The sequence below is a fragment of the Epithele typhae genome (assembly GCF_022376455.1).
Source record: "Epithele typhae strain CBS 203.58 chromosome Unknown BXZ73scaffold_123, whole genome shotgun sequence".
In the NCBI taxonomy this organism is placed as follows: domain Eukaryota; kingdom Fungi; phylum Basidiomycota; class Agaricomycetes; order Polyporales; family Epitheliaceae; genus Epithele; species Epithele typhae.
Window position 1 is genome coordinate 1 of NW_025954314.1, and position 22,496 is coordinate 22,496.

A 22,496-nucleotide genomic window follows, 5' to 3' on the forward strand; every position below is an offset into this window, starting at 1 on the left:
GTCGTCGTGTTCATCATGCAACACTCTGGCATCTTCGTCGTCCTCTACGCGTTGCCCGGGGCCGCGCTTCTTCAAGAAAGGTTTGACGGCAGCCTGATATGGTGTTATAAATATTATAAGACGACAATATATCAGCATTATACATCGTAGGTACGGACCTTGCTGACTAGGTTCAACACATGTCCGAAGCAACGGACATGGCCCTCGCCGATCCGGGCTAACGGCGCGCGCGTATGGAGCTGACGCATGAGTGCTGTGTTGACCTCAGCATTGTCGCATGTGACAGCGATGACCTGGAGGGTGTTGAATGGTGTCAGCATGCACCGCAAGGCTTTATAGGGCACGAGTTACGGGACCGGGGTGGGGAGCGCACGCGAGAGGAGGGAAGGGTGAGAGAGAACCGGGGGCTCACCTTGTCAAAGATACCGTACTCGCGGAGACAGTCCTCGAGCTTGTCGGCGAGGAATATAGCAGTGTGGGACTTGGTGAGCCTTTGAAGGGAGGTCGGGTATTAGTTCGCGCAGTGGGTGCACAGCGTGCAGTGGAGAACTCACTTGACGAAGTCCAAAATAATATGCTTCATGACCCCTTTTCGGTCCAGTGGACAGTGATCCCAAGGTACGAGATCACGTTTGGCAACGTCCAGCCATCCATGCAGACATGGATGCCGCCTTCGACGTTCTGATTACAATGTCAGAGGTGTCCGCGGCAGAGGGTTGGGATAGACTACGTACCTTGAGATGGTCGATGACCCGCTGTTTCGCCTCCAGATGGATGTCGCGGACGTCTTGAGAGATCGTCTGGCGAGTTGGGAGAGCGACCTTGTTGTAGAGCATCGCCAAGATTGCACGGAAGTCCTTGTCCTGCACGATGGTGAAGGGGCGATGGTCTCGTGCACACCACATCGCAAGCAGGAACCGCATGCGATGCGGAGTGTACGTGACCCCGGCGGCGAAATCTTCATGAGCTGAACGCCGGCTGTGGCCACTGGCTTCTTCTGAGGGTTGCAGCTGTTCACGTGCCGCACGAGATTTCCGGTGCTTTCTTGATAGTCCGGACGATCGACCTTCTTAGACGAGTGCCTGTAGAGAGTATGTAAGTCATGGTCAACACATACTAAATCGCACAACGTACTCCTTGCAAACGAAACGATGACTTATAGTCCCGTTGGGGCCTCGAATGACGGTTGGGAATTCGAAGTGCAAATACGCATCTGAACGCCAACCCTTTGCAAGCTCCGCTGCAAGATATCAGCAATATGTTCGTGCGAGAGATGAGCGATCGGACTTACCTAAAATCTCCTCCGGGGTCATGTTCGGAACCGCCTTGCGAACCGAGTCTGGCGATCAGTCTTGCCCACGATCCCAGTGTTCTCCGCGGCTGCGCGAGTGCGTTCTTTCAGGCCACGAACACCATCGTCGCCGTCGGAACTGTCGGAGTCAGAAGGTATGGCGCTCGAGTCCTTGTCCGAGTCGTCCTCTGTGACCGACTTGGAGGATACAGAGGTAGTCGACCTCGTGCGCCGTACCTTCGCACGCCGCTTGTCGCGCCCGCTAGGCATGGTGGCACTGTGGTAGATTGAAGAAAGTGTGTTAGGAAAGTGCAATGAAAGATAGTAGTAGCGGATGTACCTGGCAGACTCCTGCGTGACGGTCTCCGAGCGGGGACGTTTGGCAGCCGCTACCGCAGCGGCAAGGGGGTTCTCGGCGGGGGAGTCGGCGGGCATACTAACGTCGAGGGGAGGCGAATCGTCAGAGGGCGAGGGGTAGAGTGGGATCTCTGAACTCACCAGGGTGAGTTTCCGTAGTATAAAACCTCCCCAGGAGGTTGAATCGCGCACTCCTGAATGTCCCTTTCGAAGGTAATGTTAGCCCAGAGCTCTGTGTCCTGCCTCAATGACGGGATAGCTCAGAGTGTGCTCACCAAGATGAGTACCATTCCGGTGCTCCGTTCGCCCTGGCAGGGTGCTTGATACCCAATCATGAGCAGGGGGAGGTGCACGAGACGGTCCATGAGGTGGTTGGGCCAGGAACACTGCAATGTTCATGTTCATGGGGCAGTCGGAGTGTCGTGTGTGCGTGCTGAGTTGATTTGCAACGATGCACGCGTTGATGAGACCTTGCGACCGATAACGCGATAGTTCCAGCAGGAAAAGATCGCAGTAGGACTAGTAGAGTCTAGACTGAGTTCGGGAGGAGAGAGCAGAGGGGGGGAGAAAACGCATCGATAGAGGCGATGAGGGCAAGGAGTTGGTGATGGCACGAGTCAGCCTCCACGCCTGACCACACGCGACATCACCCAAAGCAGCACCTTGCTTCCTGCTCGAAGCGAGGGCTTCGACTCTCAGGCCCACGCCTGACGGGAGCCGCGCAGGACTCCACATCCGCTGCCACGTCTGCGTCGCTCCTACCACCACCCATGTCCTCTCAGTGAGTCGTCTGTGCCTCTCTAATGGTTGACACTGCTGAGGTATAAACATATGTCCGGGTGAGCTAACCATCTGAGGATCAACATGATCCTCAGATCGTTATCTCACCCAGTGCCTAACAGATCACCTGCCTTATTTGGCGTAATCGCCCAGCTCCCACCCAGCTCCGGATCCCTCCAGGTCTCAAACAAGCCGGCAAGAGCCTCCGACGATCCGAACCGCACGGCCCCTGCGGACGACCCATCTCCTCGCGCGGAGGACCCATCTCCTCGCGCGGATGACCCATCTCCTCGCCCAGACGACCCATCTCCTCGCGCGGACGACCCATCTCCTCGCGCGGACGACCCATCTCCTCGCCCAGACGACCCATCTCCTCGCGCGGACGACCCATCCCCTCGCACTGACGGGAAACCCATCTCCTCGCGCCAACGACCCATCCCCTCGCGCCGACAAGCCATCCCCTCGCACTAATAGCAACTTATCGCCAAGTTGCGCTGAGCAATCAACGACCCACCGTCTCCTCGCACGGCTGACATCTCGCGCGGCCGACATCTCGTGCGGACGACATCTCGCGCGGCCTGTTTGTGCCCTCAGCACACAAACGACGTTGGGCGCCCTACGTCTCCTTGCGAGATCCACCTGTGCATTCATATTCGCGATCTCCGTCTGAGTATGTCTACAAGAATATCATAATATCCTGCACACACACTCACACAGTATCTCACAGGTTCTTTCCTCCAACGACCACCTTCTTCCCGTGGTCTTCCGTATCCCGATCGTCACCCCTCTCGAGGCTTCCCTTCCTCCCACCGAGATGTCTAGTACGCCCGCCCCTACCGTTGGTCCCCCATCTCCCCTGCCTACTACCTCCGACATCTCAATCGGCGATGCCACCACCCTCGCTCCAGTCTCCGACACCTATCTTAATCCCACACACCCTGGCGTTGACAACCCATCCACGTCTTTCTCGGATGAGCTCGCCGCACTGTCTGAGCTCTACGACCTCGGCACAGATCCCTCGCTCGGTGGCGGCAGTGCACCGACCTTTGGCCAAACGTATGGGGAAATGATGGTCGCGGCAACACGCCGTCTCGTCCCCCCTGCGCGTTGGGTGAGCATAGTTGAAGAAATCGCGGAATACCACCGGTCCCTGGTCATCGCGGAGCTCCTGGATGCGCCGCGCCCCTCCACGTTAAGCCCGCGGACCCACGCAGTCTTGGTCGACACCCTCTTCGCCGGTGCTGCGGCGGCAACGGACCTCCATGCGGCAGGAAGCTCCGGCGATGTGGGCGTGGGCGTGGATTCCACCTGCGCGGCCACAGGTAGCGCGCGCCCCCCCACAGCCCATGAGGGGGAGCAGGAGGATCGCAGCCCGGAGGCGAGCACTGGTTCAAAGTCGCCTGCGGAGTGGATGTTGGGGCCAGACATGGGCACGGCAGGTGGGGGCGCAGGTCCCGTGTCGCAGACGCGCAGGCGCAGGCACAAGAGAAAGGGGAAGGGGAAGGGGAAGCGTGCGGGCAGGGGTGCGCACGCGCGCGGGGACGCGGTTGCAAGCGTGGATGTGGGCACGATCACTGGTGCAGGTGGAGTCGTTGGTGTGACTCCTGCACACCCCTCAGTCGAGGACGAGCTTCCCAGGCTCATCACGCCTGTTCACTCCGACGTCTCTGATACTTCAGACGACGAGTAGGACTTGGAATAGTAACAGTGAAGTGATGAATAGTTATTATATTGCGTCAATACATGGTCTAAATATGCGACTCTACCCGCGGATGACCCGCGGATAACAAAAAATCTGGCCGGCCCGATCCGGATCCTCACCAAGCCGGATCCGCACTGATCCGGAGCCGTGTGGATCATGAACCACGACTCACGACTCCGGATATCTGCGGGTTGATCTGCAAAGTGATCCGGAGTCTCAAACAGCCTTACGGGTGAGTGAGCGTGGGCTCTTGAGTGCCTCCTCGTACGCGCTGTGGGAGCCGTCCTTTGGCATGGGATAAGGACCTGGGCAGCGCGTGAGATGTGGGGGCTGCTGGAGGGCTGGTGCGGCAAAGTAGAGGAGGAGGCGGTGGACCACAGACTCACCCATGTCGTCCTCGCTATCAAAGCCCTCCATGATGTTGTCCAAATCCATCGACTCCCTAGGGCGCTGAATTTTCTTCGTCGGCTTGGGTATGCAGGTGAGGCTGACCATCGCGACAGGAGTAGCGAGGATGGAAGGCGGGGAGGGAGGACGAGGGGGATGAGATCTTGAGAGCGCATGTGCTGGCAGCCGCCAGGTGGCGTGGGAATCTCATATATCAGCCTTGTGGACTCTGCCAGCGCATCCTCCACCAGGTTCCGCCTTTCACCGTTCTCCACCTCGCCCTCGCCTGCATCACCCGCGTTGCCCGTCTACACCTCGCCGGTCTCGCCCACATCGCCGCCCTCTCTCGTCCTGGCCCGTGTCACCCTTGCCAGCCTCGCTCTTGCTGCTCTAGCCCGCATCACCCGCGTCCCCCGCATCACCCGCGTCCCCCGCATCGCCCTCGCCCACGTCACCCACTTCGTTCGCCTTGCTCAACTCGCCCGCTTCACGCGTGGCCCACATCGCCCGCATTGCCCGCGTCGCTGGACTCTTCGCCTGTGTCTCACTCTTGGCCCGCGTCTCACCCCACGTCTCGCCCGTCTCACCGTCTCACACCGCCCCTATCACGTCTGCCTGACCTGCCTGGCCCGCGTCGTCACCTCACCTATGTTGACCACGTCGCGCTCCTTGCCCGCATCATCCGTATCGCGCTCTTATCACCCTCCTTGCCCTCGTCGTACGTCCCCGTTCGCCCCCATCCCCATGTGTGCCCCCGCTCACCCGCGCGCACAGTATCTAGTGGTGATCCAGCCCGCGTACGAGCGCGCGGTCGCGGCCTATGCGCCTGCGCCCGTCCCGCCATGGACGTCGTTCCCGACGGTCTCCTTCCGGGTCCCGCTCATGAGCGGCGTCCTCCTCGGCCTCTCGACGCTCGCCCTCCTCATGAGTCCCCCGCGCTCGAGGACGAAGAATCGCTGACCGGGCGTGGCGGACCGCACAGGTCGTGCTCCTGAACTACGTCGTTGGTGTGTCTCCGCTCCCCATGTACTCTCCCGCGCTCGTCTGACCCGCGCGCTACCAGGCCCGACAACACGCAGACGTCTACGTCCACACCGCTCCGACCGCCCTCGGCGCGCTCACCGTCATCCGCCCCATATCCGGCGCGATGTTCCCCGTGCGTCCCCTCACTGTGTACACGAACGCGGGCTCACAAGCGCTCGCCGGATCCGTGCGCAGCTCCTCGACGCAGCTCTTCAGGACGCTCAACCCGCGCTGGGTGTCGACGCTCCTCAGCTGCGTCGTGGTCCTGATGATCCCCATCCCGTTCGCGCTCAAGAAGTGGGGGCCAGCGCTCGCACTGCCTCCAGCAGGACGCGGTGTAGATCCGAACGACGAACCGGTCTGCGACCGCAGCAACCCTCGAAGCATGAGGGGCGTGGGATCGAAGAATGAACGGACGAATGAACTTGTTATGACCAGCAGACCTCCTCCACAACACCTACCGCATCGCCCCCACGTCGCCCGCCTCACCACCCCATGTCGCCCACATCCCGTGCCCACCCCCTGTCGCCTGCAGCACCCACCTCATCCATGTTGCCCACCTGCTTCCCCCGTGTTGTTCTCGCCTTACCCATGTCTCTCCCCGGTCCCGTCACCACCTTGCCTGCTTCACTCGTGCCAGAGACGTTATTGTTTGTAGCCTGTAGCCTGTACTTCGTAGCATGACAAACATATATATTTGTTGCTTCTCCTTCATGCTTGTGTGATTTGATGAGTGCGTTATAGAAGCACGTTATGTCAGATGAGGGTCAGACTGTCAGATTGGTGAGGGTCAGACATCAGACTGTCAGAATGGTGTCAGATGAGGGTCAGATGTCAGACAGCCCAAAAATCTGACAGTCTGACCAATCTGACACGTGCAGAATTACTGATGGACTGTCAGACTGATACAGAAGTCAGTAGGAAGCTCAACCGTTCGAAGATAGTACTGACCAACGAATCAGGGGGACATCCATAGAAGATTGTGGACTGGTCGGCTTCGAGCTCGTCACGAAGCCACTCTTGCACAGCTTCAGGGGTACGATCATCCTCCGGGAGGTCCACGTCCTCCATGCGCTTCTTGACGAGCTCCTCGATCGAGATTTTCGCGATCCTGCGGAGATCGTGCCGGTACTGGTACACGCCTTGGCGCGCCTGCAAGAATACGTTAGACCGTGACAGTCTGTCGGATGGGGCAAAAGCGACGTACGGCTTTGTAGAGAGCGTTGCTCCGGGTGATGTTCGGGAGCTTCGCGGCGAGGCGGGCATTGGTGCGCTTCAGAATAGCTGGAAGGCCCTCCACGAAATCGCTGTTCCGAGGGCCATCGAGGTCCCAAGGATCATTGCGTGCTCCCGCGACATGAATCATCCCGGGGATGACGGACGCCTTCATGAGCGGCTGCCACTGCTCAGGGCAACTCTTGATGCCGGCCGACTGGGCAGCCTTCTTCCGTGTGGGCGTCGGCTTGAGAGTCTTCGCCTTCACCGGTGTGACAACACTATTGTCGTCCAAGGGATCGTCAGTGATGATGATGTCGCCGTCGTTGTCATGACGTGCGTCAAGACGTTCAATAGTGATCCGGTTGACCTGTGATTGAATAGTATCAATAGCTGCTACAAGCAGTAGCTCAAACACGTACCGGACGAGACGCGCCATGGAGTGCCGACCCCTTCGAGACGAACACATCCTCGTCGGAGAAGCCTCCAAGTGGGGCTTTGTTTTCGTCATCTATGTCGTCTTCGTCCCCATACTCGGCTAGGAGAAAATATCAGATTTTTGATACTCAGACTGCAACACAACGACACTACCTTGTTCATCCACGAAAATCGGTCCGGAGGCAACGTTCTGTCGTCGTTGGTGCTGACGTGCACGCCAATGCGGCAAGAACGGCGTGGCAGGGGTAGTGGCCTTGGATTTCGACGTGGCGCTTCTGCAACAGATGACAGAATGAAATGGAAAAGGTAAAGGAAACATACCAAGGGATGGGCTGCGACGCAACTTCAACTTCAAGGCTGCTACCAGCAACCTTGGAGCTGGCGCCGGGCTTGATCTTGCGGAATGCTGCAACCTCATTGAAGGTCTTTTGACGCAGACTGGCCTTCTTCTCCGCAGACGTCATAGGCTGCAGGTTGAACAAGCAGCCAAAGCAGATGCGGGAGGGAACACCCGATGAACAGGGCAGATCTGAGACACATGCCATGAGGACGGCGCACCTTGCGAGTAGTACTAGTAGGACGAGCTTCGGACAGATCCTTGCCCAAACCCAAGCCCTTTCCACCGGCTCCGAGGTCGCTGTTGAGATGATTGTCCGAGGCGTTGGCGTTCTTAGAGGTGTCTTCAGCGTCGCGGTGAGTTTGAGAGTTCGGTGTCCCAAGTTTCCTGCCAGGGAACATGGATGCTGTGGGATGGCGTGCACAACGTAAGCGACGGTGAGAACAGGATCAGACGCGCAGATCCCACGTACCGAGCATCTCAGCGTCCTCCGAGTCCGCTTCCTCGCGCATATCCTCAAGGGCAGCAACCAGTTCAACCCTCTCGGCATGCATCCGCACGAGCTCAGCCTTGAGCCTGTCGAGCTCTTCTTGGTCTGCTTGCCTCTGCTTGCGTTCGGCGTCGAGCTCTTCGGGTGACTTCTTGTACAGCCCGACTTTGGCCGCCGGGTGCGTATCCTTGTTCTCCGGGCGCGTGTTGTACGGATGCTGATAGTCCTTGGGAATGGTGGATGACTGAAAGACTTGGTGAGTGGTGAATTTGATGTCTCCATCAGGAAAACCCTCACTTGCAAATGAGCGATAACACTGCTAATAACTGCTAACCTGAGAGCTAATGGGAGTCTAATGATGTAATGGCGGAGTAATCCGCATATTTTGCACTAATGGAATTGTGAAGTGCTCATTCAGACTATAATAGAACTTGTGGAAGACCAATGTCACTACTTTGCACGCATCCACACCAGTAGGCACAAAGCAAACTAATTGCTCGCTACTTTGAACACACTCAAGTAATGTCATGTGGGAAGGACGAAATATATTGATCTCTAGTGCGATCTAACTAAACTACGAGCTCCCGGCGACACGGGAGATGCGGGCAACGCAGACGCGGATGACGTGTGCAAGGTTGCAATGCAAATGATGTGGGCCACGCGGGCGAGGTGGGCACGGTGGGCGAGGGGACGCGCACGACATGGGCGGTGCGGACGCGGACGCGGACGGGGTGGACAAGACGGTAGCAGCGGGCGAGGGCGACACGGACGCGGACGGGGTGGACAAGACGGTAGCAGCGGGCGAGGGCGACACGGACGCGGGAGACGGCGGCACTGGCAACGTGGATTGCGGGCGATGTGGATGCAGGTAGAGCGGGCGTGGGCGACGTGGATACAAGCGAGGTCGGCAGTCGACGTGGCAAGGCGGGAGATGAAAGCGCGAGGTGAGGAATGCGGGCGCGAGGTGGATGCGGGCGGGGTGGCGACGTGGACCGGCGACGCGAGTGAGGCGGCAAGACGACGGCGACGCGGGGGCGAGACACGGGCGACGCAGGAGCAATGCAGAATTCTGGCCAGGAGGACACGGGCGCGGAGGAGTGAGACCTTGAGGGGTCAACCACACACGAAGGCCGTAGCACGCGGGAGGTGGCAGTGAGCGCGCGACACGGCTGCAACGGTGGCACAACGCAATTGCACCGGTCGAACGAGTGGCCCGTGCACGTCCGTGGGGGCATGCTTGTTGTGGGGACGGCGTCGCTGACGTGGTCGGGGCCTGGAGAGATGGTGGGCGAAGTGGGGAGCGCAGGAGGACGGAGCGGGGGACTCACCGAGACAAAGTGTGGCCACTCCATGCGCATTGTGAGGTCGGGAGGTGGCAGCGGCAGTTGAGGCGAATGGCAGGATACCGGCTGGGGGCGGAGAAAGGGGGAGGACGCAAAGGACGCGGAGGACGCGGAACACGGGGAGGACGTGGAGAGTTGGACGGAGGGAAAGACGTGCTGGCAAGTGCTGGCGTGCGGCTCCAGACGCGTGGGAATCGACGTGCGTTGCGTGGACTCCAGGCTGCCAGCACCTCTGCCTCACCCCGCCTCGCCGTCGCCCTCGAGCGCCCCATATCCATCCTCACCGCCTCGACGCCTCCCAGCCCAGCCCCGCCTTCCTAAGCCCAAGTGCAGGGAGCACGGTGTCGACGCCCCGGCTCCGCATCAACTGCATCTCCCGCCTAGCCACCTTGCCCGCGTGCGCGCAGCCCACCTGGCCTTCTCAGCTCGCTCATCTTGCTCACGACGACGTCCGTGTCGCCCACCCTTGCTCGCGTCCTCTCCTCGCCACGTCTCGCCTGGCTCGTGTCATGCCCGTTCCGTCCATCTTGCCCATTTTGCCCGCATCTCGCACGTCACCCGCATCCCCTGCGTCACCCACCTCTCGCACGTCATGCCCACATCTCCCGCCTCGCTCTTGTCCCGCCGCGGCCGTCTCGTCTGCGTCACCCGTCTCATCCGTCTCACCCGCCCTGCCCGCCTGATCCGTCTCGTTCGTCTCGCCCTCGTCTGGCACCTCACCCCCGTCTTGTCTGTCTTGTCTGTCTCACTCCCCTCGTTCATCTCGCCTGCATCGCCTACCTTGCTCGCGTCACCCACATCCCCTGCGCTGTACACCTCGCCATCAATCCACCTCGCCCGTGTTACCCACCTTGCTATGTCACCCACCTACGTAGCTCGTGTCACCTGCGTCCAGTCCACATCGCCTGCCTCACCCTCCCGCTTAGCCTGCGTCACTAATTCGGCCGCCTCACTCGCGTCTGCGTTGCCCATATCTCCCGCTCGCCTGCGTCGCCCGCTTCGTTTTTCTTGTCCAAGTCTTTCTGCCTTGTCCGTCTCGCCTGCCTCGTCCTTCTCGCACCTCGCCCGCATCTCGCATCTCGCCCGCATCTCGCATCTCGCCCGCATCCCTACGTCTCCCACGTCGTGCCCGCATCTCCCGCCTTGCTCTTGCCCTGTCCCGGCCCTCTCGTCCACGTCGTCCTTCTCCTCCGTCTTGCCCACCTCGCACTCGGGCGATCTCGCGAATCGCCACTCTGGCAGCTCGTCTGCCTCGCCCGTCTCCCGCCTATCCTGCGTCACCCACCTTGCTCGCCTCGGCACCTAGCCTGCCGCGCCCATCTCGCTCCTCCTGCATGTGCCACGTCATCCACCTTGCCCGAGTTTCCACCTAGCCCGCCTTGCCCATCTCATCTGCCTCGTCTCGCCCGTGTCTTGCTTGTCACGCCCTTCTCGCCCACGTCTACCTCGCCCGAGTCTTGCACCTCGCCCGTGTCGCCTGCCTCAGGCGCATCTCCCGTGTCGTCGGCGTCTCCGTGTGATCTGCATTACTCACGTCACCTGTCTGCTCTTGCCTGTTTCGCCCGTCTCTGTTTCGCGCGTGCCTGTTCTGTAGTAGATACCTATTTCATCAATTGAATTGTTGTCTCGAACATATTCCTTGGTGTGATTGTGTGATGCAAGTGTGAATATGTGATCTCATGGCCTCTAACTAGTGTTCTATTAGACCTCTGTTTGCACTCATTAGCAGGCATTAGCATTTATTAGAGACACTTTGCAGGGGGGAACTTCAATTAGCACAACAAATCTAATTTACAGCTCATTAGTGCGAGTTATGTGTATTTTGCAAGTGGGGGTTTTCCTGATGAGTCACTCGCCCTGATACTTACCTGCTTCCGTTGTTTACGTGGCTTAGGTGGGTTTGACTTCGCCTCGAGGTCTGCCGACATATTGCGCTTGCGGCCTGTCGACGATTGTAGGGGAGTCGTCTGACGGTCATCACGGCTAAAAGGTCCGTCTGCAGGGGGTTCGAAGTCGCCATGGTCGAACACAGTAGTGGTTGTCTCGACCACCTCTGTGTTTGACTCTGGGGGACTGTCCGGAAGGGTTGACATAGTGAGCGTGTCGCCAGAGTCCCCACGCAGCCGTGTTGAACGACGCGTGTTCTGACGTGGCGCAGTGTTGGTGGAGGTCGGTGCTGCGGCAGCTGGTGTCGCAGGAGTTGGAGAACTTGTGGGGGATGGGCCTCGGCGGCCTCGGGCCTTGCGCGCCATGGGTGACTGGTAAATGAGGGGAATGAAAGAGAGGATGTAGAAAGAAGAGAGGGCGAGAAGAGAGATGCGCGACTCGATCACAGAAAGGCAACCCCAGCGTCTGGTTGGGGCCGCCCCTCAACTCGCTCTTGCGTCGTCAGGTGCTCACTAAGTCTCACCCGTGCCTTATCCCTCGCTGTCATCCACCTCCCCCCTCGCCCGTACTGTATCCCTCGTCCACCTCCTCTCAGCTCGTCCGATTCATACCCGTTTTCAAGTTGGCCTCCTCCTTATCCGATTCGATGGCCCGCTTCTGTGCTCTCTGTCACTTGTCCTTCAGCTCCTCGCGTGGTTTCGCCCATCATCGCCGTATTGTCCACCGCAACCCCAAACCCAGACCACCTCCTACAGTTCGGCACGAGCATGTGGGCCTTTCTGGTACGATCTAATGTCTTAGCTCAGGCTAGTGCTCGCATGCTGACACTGCAATGACTTTTAGCTGGCAAATGCGACAGGAATGGCGTTTTTCTTGGCAACCAGAACGTGCCTCCACCGCCGTACAATGGCCCCAATGGGTACTTTCCATGGGAAGACCGGATCGCCTTCGAGTTCACCAAGCTCACGTACAAGGAGATGCAAGAGTCGGCCGGCAATCTCGAGGAGATTCTCCGGCTCTGGCATGCAAAATGCATTCTCGAAGGATGCCCGGAAGCCGCCCCTCCATTCGATAGCGTTGATGATTTACTCGACACCATCGACCAGGCCCCCTATGGCGACACCGGATGGCGTGTCTTCCGTGTACGCTACACTGGTCCCATCGAACCCAACTCCCCGTCCTGGATGCGGAAAACCTACCTGTTCTACGCCCACAACACCCTCGCCGTTGCGGAACAGCTTGCTCAATGTCCCGAGTTCAACGGCAAGTTCGATTACCGCCCTTACACGGAGTACACCCAAGATGGAACACGTCGCTTCTGTGATCTAATGTCTGGTCAGTGGGCGTGGAAGAAAGCGGTGAGTTCACATTTCCTACTCTTCGCAAATTGCATATATTGAGTTATCATATCCAGACGACCATTGCACACAACGTCCCGGGGAGCTTGGGGTCAATGCTCGTCCCCATCGTGCTTGGTGCAGACAAAACCACCGTCTCAGTCGCTACAGGTAACCAGGAGTTCCACCCGGTATATATGTCGCTCGGAAACATCCATAACGACATGCGCAGAGCACATCGTGATAGCGTCGTCCCGATCGCGTTCTTGGCGATTCCTAAAGGTGCGTGCTCTTCTCTCTCACAGTCTATATTAGATGAGCATCTGAGTATCTTTATCTCAGGCGATCATCACAACGGAGATGAAGAAGAGTTCAGGATCTTCAAGAAGAACCTCTATCACACGTCGCTGGCAAAGGTACTCGAACCTCTTCGCCCTGGGATGACGACTCCCCATCCGATGCGCTGCCCAGATGGGCACTATCGCCGTGCTATCTTTGAACTCGGCCCTTTCATCGCCGACTACCCGGAACAAGTCTACCTGTCATGTGTCGTTTACGGATGGTGTCCAAAGTGAGTTCCATTCCGTCTCCTCATGTATTTTCTCGTCCCCACATGGCTGCCATGAACTTCTCGGTGGGCATGTGCGCCCGCTCTTGCCCGCTGAGTCTTCGGCCCACTTTAATCGCTCGCCGTCCATGGTCTGCTCATAAAGTTTGCCTTCTGGGAAGCACACTACGTTCATGATTGCACACGTGAGAGTCCCGTGTGCGTGCTCATGCGTGCACATCAGGAAAACCTTAACGAGCTAATTAGCTCTAGGCTAACTAGCACTAGCACTATCGACTTAGCTATTCACACTAGCACACTATGAACGGCTAGTCATACTATTTGACCACTATGTTTCAGCTCTCGCAACTATGTAGCTAGTCGTTCTGCTGCCACAGCTAGTGGATCTAAATCAAATCTATTTGTACCGGATCTGAACTAATGTCTAGCTACTCGTCGTGCGCCTCTCCCGCCCCGTCTACATGGTCTTCGTGCGCCGGGGCGCCTCGGCGCCCAGCCAGGTCATGGTGCGCACCTCACGGCGAGTCCCACGGCAAACGTGCAGAGTGTGCCGGGCGTGTAGATGCGCTCGACGCCGTCACCCGCGCCGTCGGGTGCGATCGCGTGCTGGGGTTTCGCGCGGGCGTCCGCACGGTCCCGCTGTGCGGCGTGCTCGTGCTCGTGCTCGCGCTTGCGCTCGGGTTCGCAGAGACGGGGGCTGTCGTGATCACGGTGCTCGCGACGGTGCGCGCGCAGCCCTTGGAGCGCGTGGGGGTGCTCACGGTCGTAGTAGGCCTCGCGGTAGTAGCGCTCGAGGCGGCAGCGCGCGGCCTTGTCGCGGAGCACGAGCGTGGCGGCGGGCGACGCGGATCCACCGGAGGAGGGCGCGGGGGTCGCTGAGCACCGGGAGGGCGACGAGGAGGCAGAGCGCGCCACCGAACTGGAGGGCGGAGAGGCTGGAGGCGCGAGCGGGGAGCGGGAGGCTGGGTGACGGCGCGAGGAGGGCGCAGCGAGAATGACGCGGACGAGATGGGCTAGGCGGGCGACGCTGATGCGGATGCGGGGGCGAGACAGGGTGAGGTGGAGAGGTGGGCAATGCGGGAACGAGGTGGGCGGCGCGATGAGATGGGCGAGATGGGCGATGCAGGTAAGCCGGGGCGACACGGGTGATGTGGGCGACGCGGGCGATATGGGCGATATGGGCGAGGTCATCGAGGTGGGGCGACGTGTGACACAGGCCAGGTGGGTGAGGTGGGGGCGAGATGGGCGACGCGGACGCGCGTGACGTGACCCGTGCGATGTGCGTGAAATGGGCGAAACAGGCGAGGTGAACCATGTGATCGTGAGACGGGCAGGGGAGGAGAGGATGTGCAGGAAAAAACGAGAGCTCACCGTAATAAACAACGACTTCATGGCCAGCGCCCTCGAAGACGTCCTTGAGGGAGAGGAGGGAGGTGGGGAGCCAGTGGGTGAGTGCGACGGCGAATGCGTGCTTTTACGCATGGAGCGCGGGAGGCTGGCGTGGTCGACATAGAAGAGGAGCAATTGGAAAGCAAGAAGACGATGAGGACAATGGGGACGAGTGCCACACAACGGGAGACTCACCAAAACCTAGGGGCCCGCAACAGCTCATCGAGGAAGCGGCAGGTGAGGAGAGCGTTGGCTTGTTCATCGAGGATGTTGCGCCAGGAGGAAAAGACGGGGAGGATGTGGAGGACGGGAAGGACGAGGAGGACGGGGTACTAGTGGACGAAGGGAAAGACGCGCTGGCAGGTCCAGACACGTGGGAAACGATGCACGTCGCGTGGACTCCAGCGCTTGGCACTGCCAGCACTCTCGTTGTTGTCGTCCTCATCGTCCTCGTCGTCCTCTGGCCTCCCCTTGCCCGTCTCGTCATCGCCCGTCTCGCCCTCGCCCGTTCTGCTCTCGCCCTCGCCCGTTCTGCTCTCGCCCTCGCCCGTTCTGCTCTCTCCCTCCCCGCCACCTTACCCATGTCAATCCGCGTCATCCGCGTCGCCGACTTCAAGCTTTACCCGTCTCGCCTGCGCCCCACGCCTCGCCCGCCTTGTCCGTCTCGTCCGCTTGTCCCGTCTCAACCCCCTGGGTCCTCGTCCATCTCACCTGTGTCGTCCACCTCGCTCGCGTCACCCCGTATCTCGCTCATCTTGCACGCGCTCGTCTCACCTGCCTCACCCATCTCGCCCACCTCTCGCCCACCTCTCTCTCACCCGTCCTGCCCTCGCCCGTCTTGCTCTCGCCCGTCCGCACCCGCGTTATCCACGTCGCCACGTCGCCCACTTCACCTGCCTCGCTCTCGTGTCGTACGTCACCCATCTCGCTCACCTCGCCCACGTCTACTGCCCCGCTCATTGCCCTCCTGCAGCCGAGGATGGTCGCCGCTTCGCCCATCTCCCGCGCGTCTCACGAACGTGGGCGTGACCCTGACCGTAACAGTAAGTGCCCCATGCATCCACTCTGCCATGCAATTCCTGACCCCTCCTCACACGCACGCGCACCACTGACGTTGGAATCCCCCATATTACCACCTCGCCCACGCCGTCGCCGCCTCTCGCCTGCGTCACCTACCCCGCTCGGCTGACCATCTGTGAGTACTACAACTCCGTCTCCGCTATCGTGCGCCCCACGCTGACGCTGACGCTGCCTCACGCTCCCACAGGCAAGTGCGATATCCACGCGCAGATGCGCTAGATGTGCTGCACGTACACGAAGGACAACGTCAGCCCTGAGGACGGTGCCCGATCACGACATGGAGGAAGGCGCCGTCTGAACACGCGCGCAAGCTCCAGTGCCTCCATCACCCCCACGCTCGTCCAGGTAAGCAGCCCCCTCGCACACGTCAATCTCATCTCACCGTGCAGTCGCTCACACGCTTGTTTAAGCTCACGGCCAAACCGACGCCCGTTCGCCCACATCGCCTATGTCACCCACGTCCAAACCCGCATCTCCCACCTCACCGTATCGCGCCCGGTTTGGGCATCTCCCGCACATCGCCCCGTTCGCTGCCGCATCACCTGCCTCTCATCCACATCGCCCACATCGTCCACCTCGCCCGCTTGCCCGGTTCGCTCTCGACTCGCCCACGTCACCCGTGCTGCCTGCCCCGCCCTTGTATCGCCCATGTCGTCCGCACTGGGCACATGCGGAGAGGCTGTATTCCTCCATAAGTAGTGCCCGTGTCGTTGCTTGTAGTCTACTTTGTACGTTGTAGCATGATAAATATAAATTTGTTTGACTCTCCTATACGCTTGTGTGACCAAACCTACAGTTGCTCTATCTGTCTATCTAACTTGCAGCTAGGCACTCTATTCAGCCGTCTACTTCAGAGCTAGGTGCTCTAATCACCCATCTACCCAGTAGATAATGGGGCTAGTGATCTAATTAGTTCAGGGGTAAAATAATTAGCACTAATGAACTATCCGCATCTAGTCAGCTAATTAGCGCTATTTTAGATGACCTAGAGCTAATTAGCTGGTTAAGGTTTTCCTGATGCAGACGCCGCTGTGCATGCGGGGCGTCCCCATGCATGCGCGAGGGCTCCCTGGTGGAGAGGGCACTGCGTTCATGATTGTGCACGCGACAACCCCGCGTGCGTGCTCATATGCGCAGACGACCATGTGCATGCGTGACATCTCTGTGCGTGTGCGTTGTCTCTGTGCGTGCGCAACGTCGACCATGTGCATGCACGACATCTCTGTGCGTGTGCATCGTCTCTGTGCGTGCGCGACGTTCCTGCGCGATGTCCGTTTGTGTGCGCACTGCGCGAGGGCTCCGCATGCGAAATAGCTTCGCGCACGCGCGACAGGAACAGCTCCGACGTCTGCACATTACACCCCCGCATGGTAGTGGCGTCATTTACGCCCTCTTATTAACTTGCCCTCTTGCAGATGTCGCGCACTTCCGGAGGAGCTTGAACAAGCCGGCCCCCCACGATTTCGACAACATACGGAAGCTCTCATTGACGCCTTCAATGAGAATACTCTCTGGGACACGTATGGTATCATCAAGGACGTGAAAGTAAGCTTATAATTGCGTTTGTACTGCTCATATCTGATTCTTGACACTTGGTGTAGCCGTTCACAAGCTGGTTCCCTCGCGCCGACATTCATGAACTTCTCACCCCCGATATCCTCCATCAGCTCATCAAAGGGACGTTCAAAGATCATCTCGTCGCCTGGATTGAAGACTGGATCACAACGCACTCAGAATCGGCTCAGGAAGCTAAGCAGATCTTAGACGATGTTGATCGTCGGTGAGTACTTGAACTGAGTCTCGTGTCATATCACAACTCATTCTGTTTTCAAGGCTTGCTGCCATTCCTCCCTTCCCAGGGCTTAGACGCTTCAAGAACGGCCGCAACTTCAAGCAGTGGACTGGGGATGATTCGAAAGCGTTGATGAAGGTCAGTAACATTCGTTTCAATCACACCTTCGATTGCACACTGATGTGGTCGCAATCGGATAGGTCTATCTTCCCGCAATCACAGGACATGTCCCTGACGAAATGGTCCAATGTGTTGCTGCACTATTGGACTTCTCTTACCTCGCACGCGTTCCGAGCATGACACGTTCGTACTCGACGCCATGAAGGAAACCTTGCAGCGCTTCCACGCTCTTCGAGGCATTTTTGAGCGGGAAGGAATCCGTCCAAATGGGTTCTCGCTCCCTCGTCAGCATGCGCTCGTTCACTACATTCGTAGTATCGAGTTGTTTGGATCCCCGAACGGTCTGTGCTCATCTATCACTGAGTCTAAGCACATTGAAGCTGTCAAGAAGCCCTGGAGGGCGTCGAACCGTCGCGAACCGATCCTTCAGATCATACAACGGAACGTTCGCAACAGCAAGCTCGCTGCAGCACGTGCCACATTCGGAATGCGCAACCTCCTTCGTGGCGACATCATTGATTACGCAATGCGCGCTGGGGACACGATGTCTCGTCTGACGAAGAGGAGCGTGAAGATCGGCGCTATCAGCTTCGGCAAGAAGAGGCAATCGCAGCCGGCCCGCGGAGTCGACAACCTCTTTGCCCAATCGTGCATGTAAGACAGCTCCAGTTGTTTGTTTCCCATCTTCATACTAACGCATCTGTTCCAGTTCGAAAGCCGCGACTCTCCGAAGCAGCAGATATCCATCAGTAATTTTACACGTGTCAGATTTGTCAGAAAGTCGGACTTTTGGGCAGTCCGACATTAGACCCTCATCTGACCCATCCGACCATCCGATTTTTGGTGCTCAGCACCCGTTGGAACTGGGCCGTAGTTCATAAATTGTCGGACCACACGATTAGAAGACTCAAACAATGATATATTGTGTTAATACTACAGTGCACATTCTAAACAACACGAAAGCGCGGCGAGCTCCTGTCCGCGTGCTGGTGCGGATGGTGTTCCATCTCCCAGGGTCGCGTCCGCACGAGAGGGCTCAGCGAGGGCGAGAATAGCTCCGGCGGGGCGCGGGGCGCTGTCATCGGCATATTAGTTATGCCCGCGCGCGGTGTGCGTTCACCTGCACCTGGATGTCCATCAGCGACCATGCGGGGGGGAGGAGGGCCGTCGAGCGCACCAGGAGCTCCCGGAGGCACGCAGCGGCGCGCCCATCGCGAAATTGTCGTTAGTTTCGAGCGAGACGAGACCATCTTCGACGCTGACATCGGGCACACCACCCTCGTCGTTGATGATGTGCGCATCTGATGGAACGTCAATCCCAGGTGGTGGGTGCAGCGGCGTCGGAGACGATGCCCACCATGCAGCAGGAATGCGTGGTCCGGATCGTGCCTCCGTCGTTCTGTTACCACTCAGGAGGGGGCGAAGGGTTGTCGTCGTCACGGCTTGTGTCCATATCCACGTCGCCATCTCCATCTCTGGGCGAGAGTTCGCCGCCGAGGTCGAAGTCAAAGGCCTGGCCGAGTTGTCTTGGTCGCGGACGTCTCCGCTGAGGTGTCTTCCTCCTGCGCCTGCACACACGACGAGCCCGCGGGAGGCCGGGCAGCCTCCGTCTGCATTGGCTCTTGTCCTGCGGTTAGGCATACACGCACGCCGCCACGAGTCTCGGTACGCACCTCATGCGATGCGTCGCCACCCCTCCCTGAGGGTTCGACCGCCCTCGCCTTGGGCTGCTCCGACACCTGGGACTCGAGCGCGCGCTGGATCGCCACGATGGTGTTCTGCTCGCGCTGCTCCCTCGCCCGGATCTCTGATTGCGCCTGCCGCCGGGCGAGCCGCTGCGTGCGCGTCTCGCGAAGCATGCCATTTGCGGTGACGGCGGGGCCGATGGTGACCCTTTGCGGGTGATCCAGGCCTCGAGAATGCAGTCAATGACCTTGCTGAGGGTGCCGGCCTCAAAGACGCGTGAGCGAATAGGTTTCGAACCAAGGACGTCGATGTTGGCTACGCACCGGAAGGCGAGGGAGGAGCGCTAGCTGGCGTGCTTGTCATGCCTCTTGGGAAAACTCTGACAGGTGTTCTTCGCCGTCGGGTCGGGCGAGGAGCGCGGTGATGAGGGGACGGGCAATGAGGCGAGGGCTCAGGGGAGGAAGATGGCAGGGGAGGAGATGGGGATGACGAAGGTGGTGCTGGCAGTGCCAGGCGCTGGATTCCGCGCGCCACGCGTCGGTTCCCACGCGTCCCCGAAGCGGAGGCGCACCTCCAGCTGCCAGCACGTCGTCGACCTACCTCCATCGCGTCTCCCCTCCGTCATTGCCCGACTCTCTGGACCTCACCCGGCGCCCTTGTGCCCTTGACATCGCCCACCTCACCCACTGGTCGCCATGTCACCTGCATCGTCCCCAAACCCATGTCATCCGCGTCATGTACGTCACCTCGACTAAGTCACTGCAATTCCCTCGTCGCTGATCCACATCCATGAGCTCAAGCAGGAGAACGAGCTCCTTGCGCGCGAGGTCAAGGAGCTCCGGCGTCGCTTCGAGGTCAAGAAACTTGGGCAGTGGCAGGTGAGTATATTCCCAACAACCGTTTTACCAGCCCCCATGCAGACCAACACTCGCCCTCGTCCGATTGAGATACCCCCGACTTGATCACACAACCGTACCAAGCACACACACCCGCAGCGAAAGCCGCTGTGGACGCGAGTGAGTGAGAATCCTACAATGGATTTAAGTGTTTGAGAACTCACTGTCTCCCTCTCCCAGCCTATGTGGTGCTCGCAGTCGGGGAAGGTCCACACGTACGTCCCTCCGCTTCTATTTTGACCGCCTTGTGCTCGCACTCACCCCCGTCGCTTTTCCCATCTCACGGAAGGTGTTCGGTCCAACGTGCTCATCCCAGGCCCATCGGCGGCACGGACTACACTACCCGCTCGGGTGCGACGGCGACGTCACAGGCATGGCGAACACGGTCGTCGACCTCGCATCCCCCGCCATGTGCCATGTCTTCGATCAGGTCTTCGCCGTTGACGGCGCACCCATCGATCACGAGCCAGTACAACCCACCTCACAGTGTGGGTACAGCGCCGCCCCACTACGTCGCCCACCTCACCTGCCCGTGTCGCCCACGTCTGCCATGTTCAAGGATCCACATCCCTGCCGTGTCACCCTCCGCCCACATTCCCCACGTCTGCCGTTGCCCATCTCGTTTCCTCGTCGCCTGCGCCTTCCACACAGCCCGCGTCACCCGTCTTGTGCACGTGCACATTGTGTGGAACAGGGCCTCTGGCGCAAGCCCACGCCGTTCACGCTGCTGCGGTCGATGGTGTCCGCCTCGCGTGGATCGTCACCTCGTCCCGCAGGCTAGCATAGGGGAGTACGCATGCCATGGCCCTCGCGCTTCCCCTCGCCACACCCCGTTGCCTTTGCGGTCGCCACGCGCATGGACGGCGATGAATCCGGGGCCGTGGCTGGAGCCCATGGGTGAATGCGCATGCGCCACGAGTCGGACGAGCATAGTTGGCTGTGGCGTAGACCACGCAGCCCGCGCCGCCGAGGGAGCCCCACGCGCTGGCATCCTCACCATCCATCTCCCGGGGCAGACGGCAGCCGCTTGCGTGTAGATAAAAAGGCTATGTACTTATATACAGCACTTAATATACGCATTTTAACAGCCTGTTCAGCCCAGATTGCGTGGGTTCCAGTCTCTCACAAAAGTCGGATCAAGGCCGGAATGTCAGCACAAAAGTCGGATTGAGGTCAGAATGTCAGATTAGAAGGATACGACAAAGTCGGATAACAATTTTGACGGGGTCAGATGTCGGACGGTCGGACAGGTCAGAAAGGGGTCAGATGGGTCTGTACAGACCTTTTCAGACACTGTCTGACACGTGTAAAAATACTGATGTCCTTGGTATCCCTCGCTTCAAGGAACTCCTACGACGATTCTTGTTTGATCACGAGAACCCCGATTCCGAGCAGCCAGGCGACGCAGTGAGCCTTCAAGACTGCCCTCACATCGCCTCCTCCGCGCGGATCCATCTCTTCAATCACGCCATCTCTACCTACTATGCCCCCAGCGAGATCCACAGCACTAACGGTATGCATCGCGACCTTCTGCGATGCAACCCGAGGTGGTTCCACGGCAAAGGACGATATGACACTTGTCTTGTACAGATCGATGATGGCGCGGTCGGCCTCGCAAGCATGATTCCCGCGCGGATACTCTCCTGTTTCTCATTTCGTCATCAAGGCAGCTGACATGAATGTGCGCTAGTGGAGTGGTTTGAGTACGAAGACGACAGTCCCGACCCTATCACCGGCATGTGGATCGTGCAGCCCGAGTTCAACGAGCACAACCAGAAGGCATGCGGAGTCATCCCCATCGACTCCATCGTCCGGTCTGTCCATCTCGTCGGGGTGTGCGAGCAAATCACCATGCCCCGCGATCACGATTATCGGGACTCTCTGGACGCCTTCTCACGCTTCTACGTCAACTGGTACTCTGATTATCACGCTCACGAAGTCCTGTAGGCCGCAGGATTCGTATGACAGAAGCGCCGTCTGGACTCCGGCAGATGCTGCCGGCTCCCCTTGCCTTGTCTCTTCGTCCACCCTGCTCCTTCCTCTGTTCTCGTTTATCCCACCTTATGTCCACGTCACCTTCTTTCCACGTCAACCTCACTCCATTTTCGCCCACGCCCAGGCATAGGCACCTGTGCAATGACCCCGTCAAGCTCCCCCACCCCGATGCACTGTCCACCGCAAGACGCCACCGTTCACCACGAGACCCTCCACATATACGCGCCCATGACGCTCGCGCTGCACATGTAGTAAGTCCTCTCATTACCACCTTCTCACACGTATGACTTAATCTCGGTCAGAACTCCCAGGACTCCCCAGTCATCTCGTTCTCTGCTCCCATGTGCTCGCGCGATGGGGTCGGCAGATCGCAGAGATTGCGG

The 22,496-nt window shown here is 59.2% G+C and overlaps 7 protein-coding genes across 7 annotated transcripts; 5 read left to right on the forward strand and 2 right to left on the reverse strand.

Annotated features, from left to right (window-relative positions):
* Window positions 1-3,242: 3,242 nt before the first annotated feature.
* On the forward strand, window positions 3,243-4,118 carry BXZ73DRAFT_82567 (uncharacterized protein; the record flags this gene model as incomplete). The annotated part of the gene is made up of 1 exon (XM_048023733.1): window positions 3,243-4,118. The coding sequence occupies one exon, from the start codon at window positions 3,243-3,245 to the stop codon at window positions 4,116-4,118; it is 876 nt and encodes a 291-aa protein (XP_047871590.1).
* A 228-nt stretch (window positions 4,119-4,346) lies between these two features.
* On the reverse strand, window positions 4,347-4,625 carry BXZ73DRAFT_107741 (uncharacterized protein; the record flags this gene model as incomplete). Its single annotated transcript, XM_048016989.1, has 2 exons — window positions 4,347-4,435; window positions 4,517-4,625. The coding sequence occupies 2 exons, from the start codon at window positions 4,623-4,625 to the stop codon at window positions 4,347-4,349; spliced, it is 198 nt and encodes a 65-aa protein (XP_047871591.1).
* Window positions 4,626-5,595: 970 nt separating this feature from the next.
* Window positions 5,596-5,853, forward strand: BXZ73DRAFT_24496 (uncharacterized protein; the record flags this gene model as incomplete). The annotated part of the gene is made up of 2 exons (XM_048017693.1): window positions 5,596-5,688; window positions 5,749-5,853. Coding segments are annotated over 2 exons (198 nt in total), but the record flags the coding sequence as incomplete, so codon positions are not given.
* Window positions 5,854-11,896: 6,043 nt separating this feature from the next.
* BXZ73DRAFT_107744 (uncharacterized protein) lies at window positions 11,897-13,162 on the forward strand (the record flags this gene model as incomplete). Its single annotated transcript, XM_048016990.1, has 4 exons — window positions 11,897-12,032; window positions 12,094-12,608; window positions 12,665-12,869; window positions 12,930-13,162. 4 exons carry the CDS (start codon window positions 11,897-11,899, stop codon window positions 13,160-13,162), a joined length of 1,089 nt encoding a protein of 362 aa, XP_047871593.1.
* A 494-nt stretch (window positions 13,163-13,656) lies between these two features.
* Window positions 13,657-14,346, reverse strand: BXZ73DRAFT_107745 (uncharacterized protein; the record flags this gene model as incomplete). The annotated part of the gene is made up of 1 exon (XM_048016991.1): window positions 13,657-14,346. The coding sequence occupies one exon, from the start codon at window positions 14,344-14,346 to the stop codon at window positions 13,657-13,659; it is 690 nt and encodes a 229-aa protein (XP_047871594.1).
* A 2,481-nt stretch (window positions 14,347-16,827) lies between these two features.
* On the forward strand, window positions 16,828-18,194 carry BXZ73DRAFT_82570 (uncharacterized protein; the record flags this gene model as incomplete). The annotated part of the gene is made up of 5 exons (XM_048023734.1): window positions 16,828-16,848; window positions 17,128-17,169; window positions 17,226-17,404; window positions 17,458-17,554; window positions 17,742-18,194. 5 exons carry the CDS (start codon window positions 16,828-16,830, stop codon window positions 18,192-18,194), a joined length of 792 nt encoding a protein of 263 aa, XP_047871595.1.
* A 3,190-nt stretch (window positions 18,195-21,384) lies between these two features.
* BXZ73DRAFT_56713 (uncharacterized protein) lies at window positions 21,385-22,065 on the forward strand (the record flags this gene model as incomplete). Its single annotated transcript, XM_048021500.1, has 2 exons — window positions 21,385-21,775; window positions 21,809-22,065. The coding sequence occupies 2 exons, from the start codon at window positions 21,385-21,387 to the stop codon at window positions 22,063-22,065; spliced, it is 648 nt and encodes a 215-aa protein (XP_047871596.1).
* Between the last annotated feature and the right edge of the window lie 431 nt (window positions 22,066-22,496).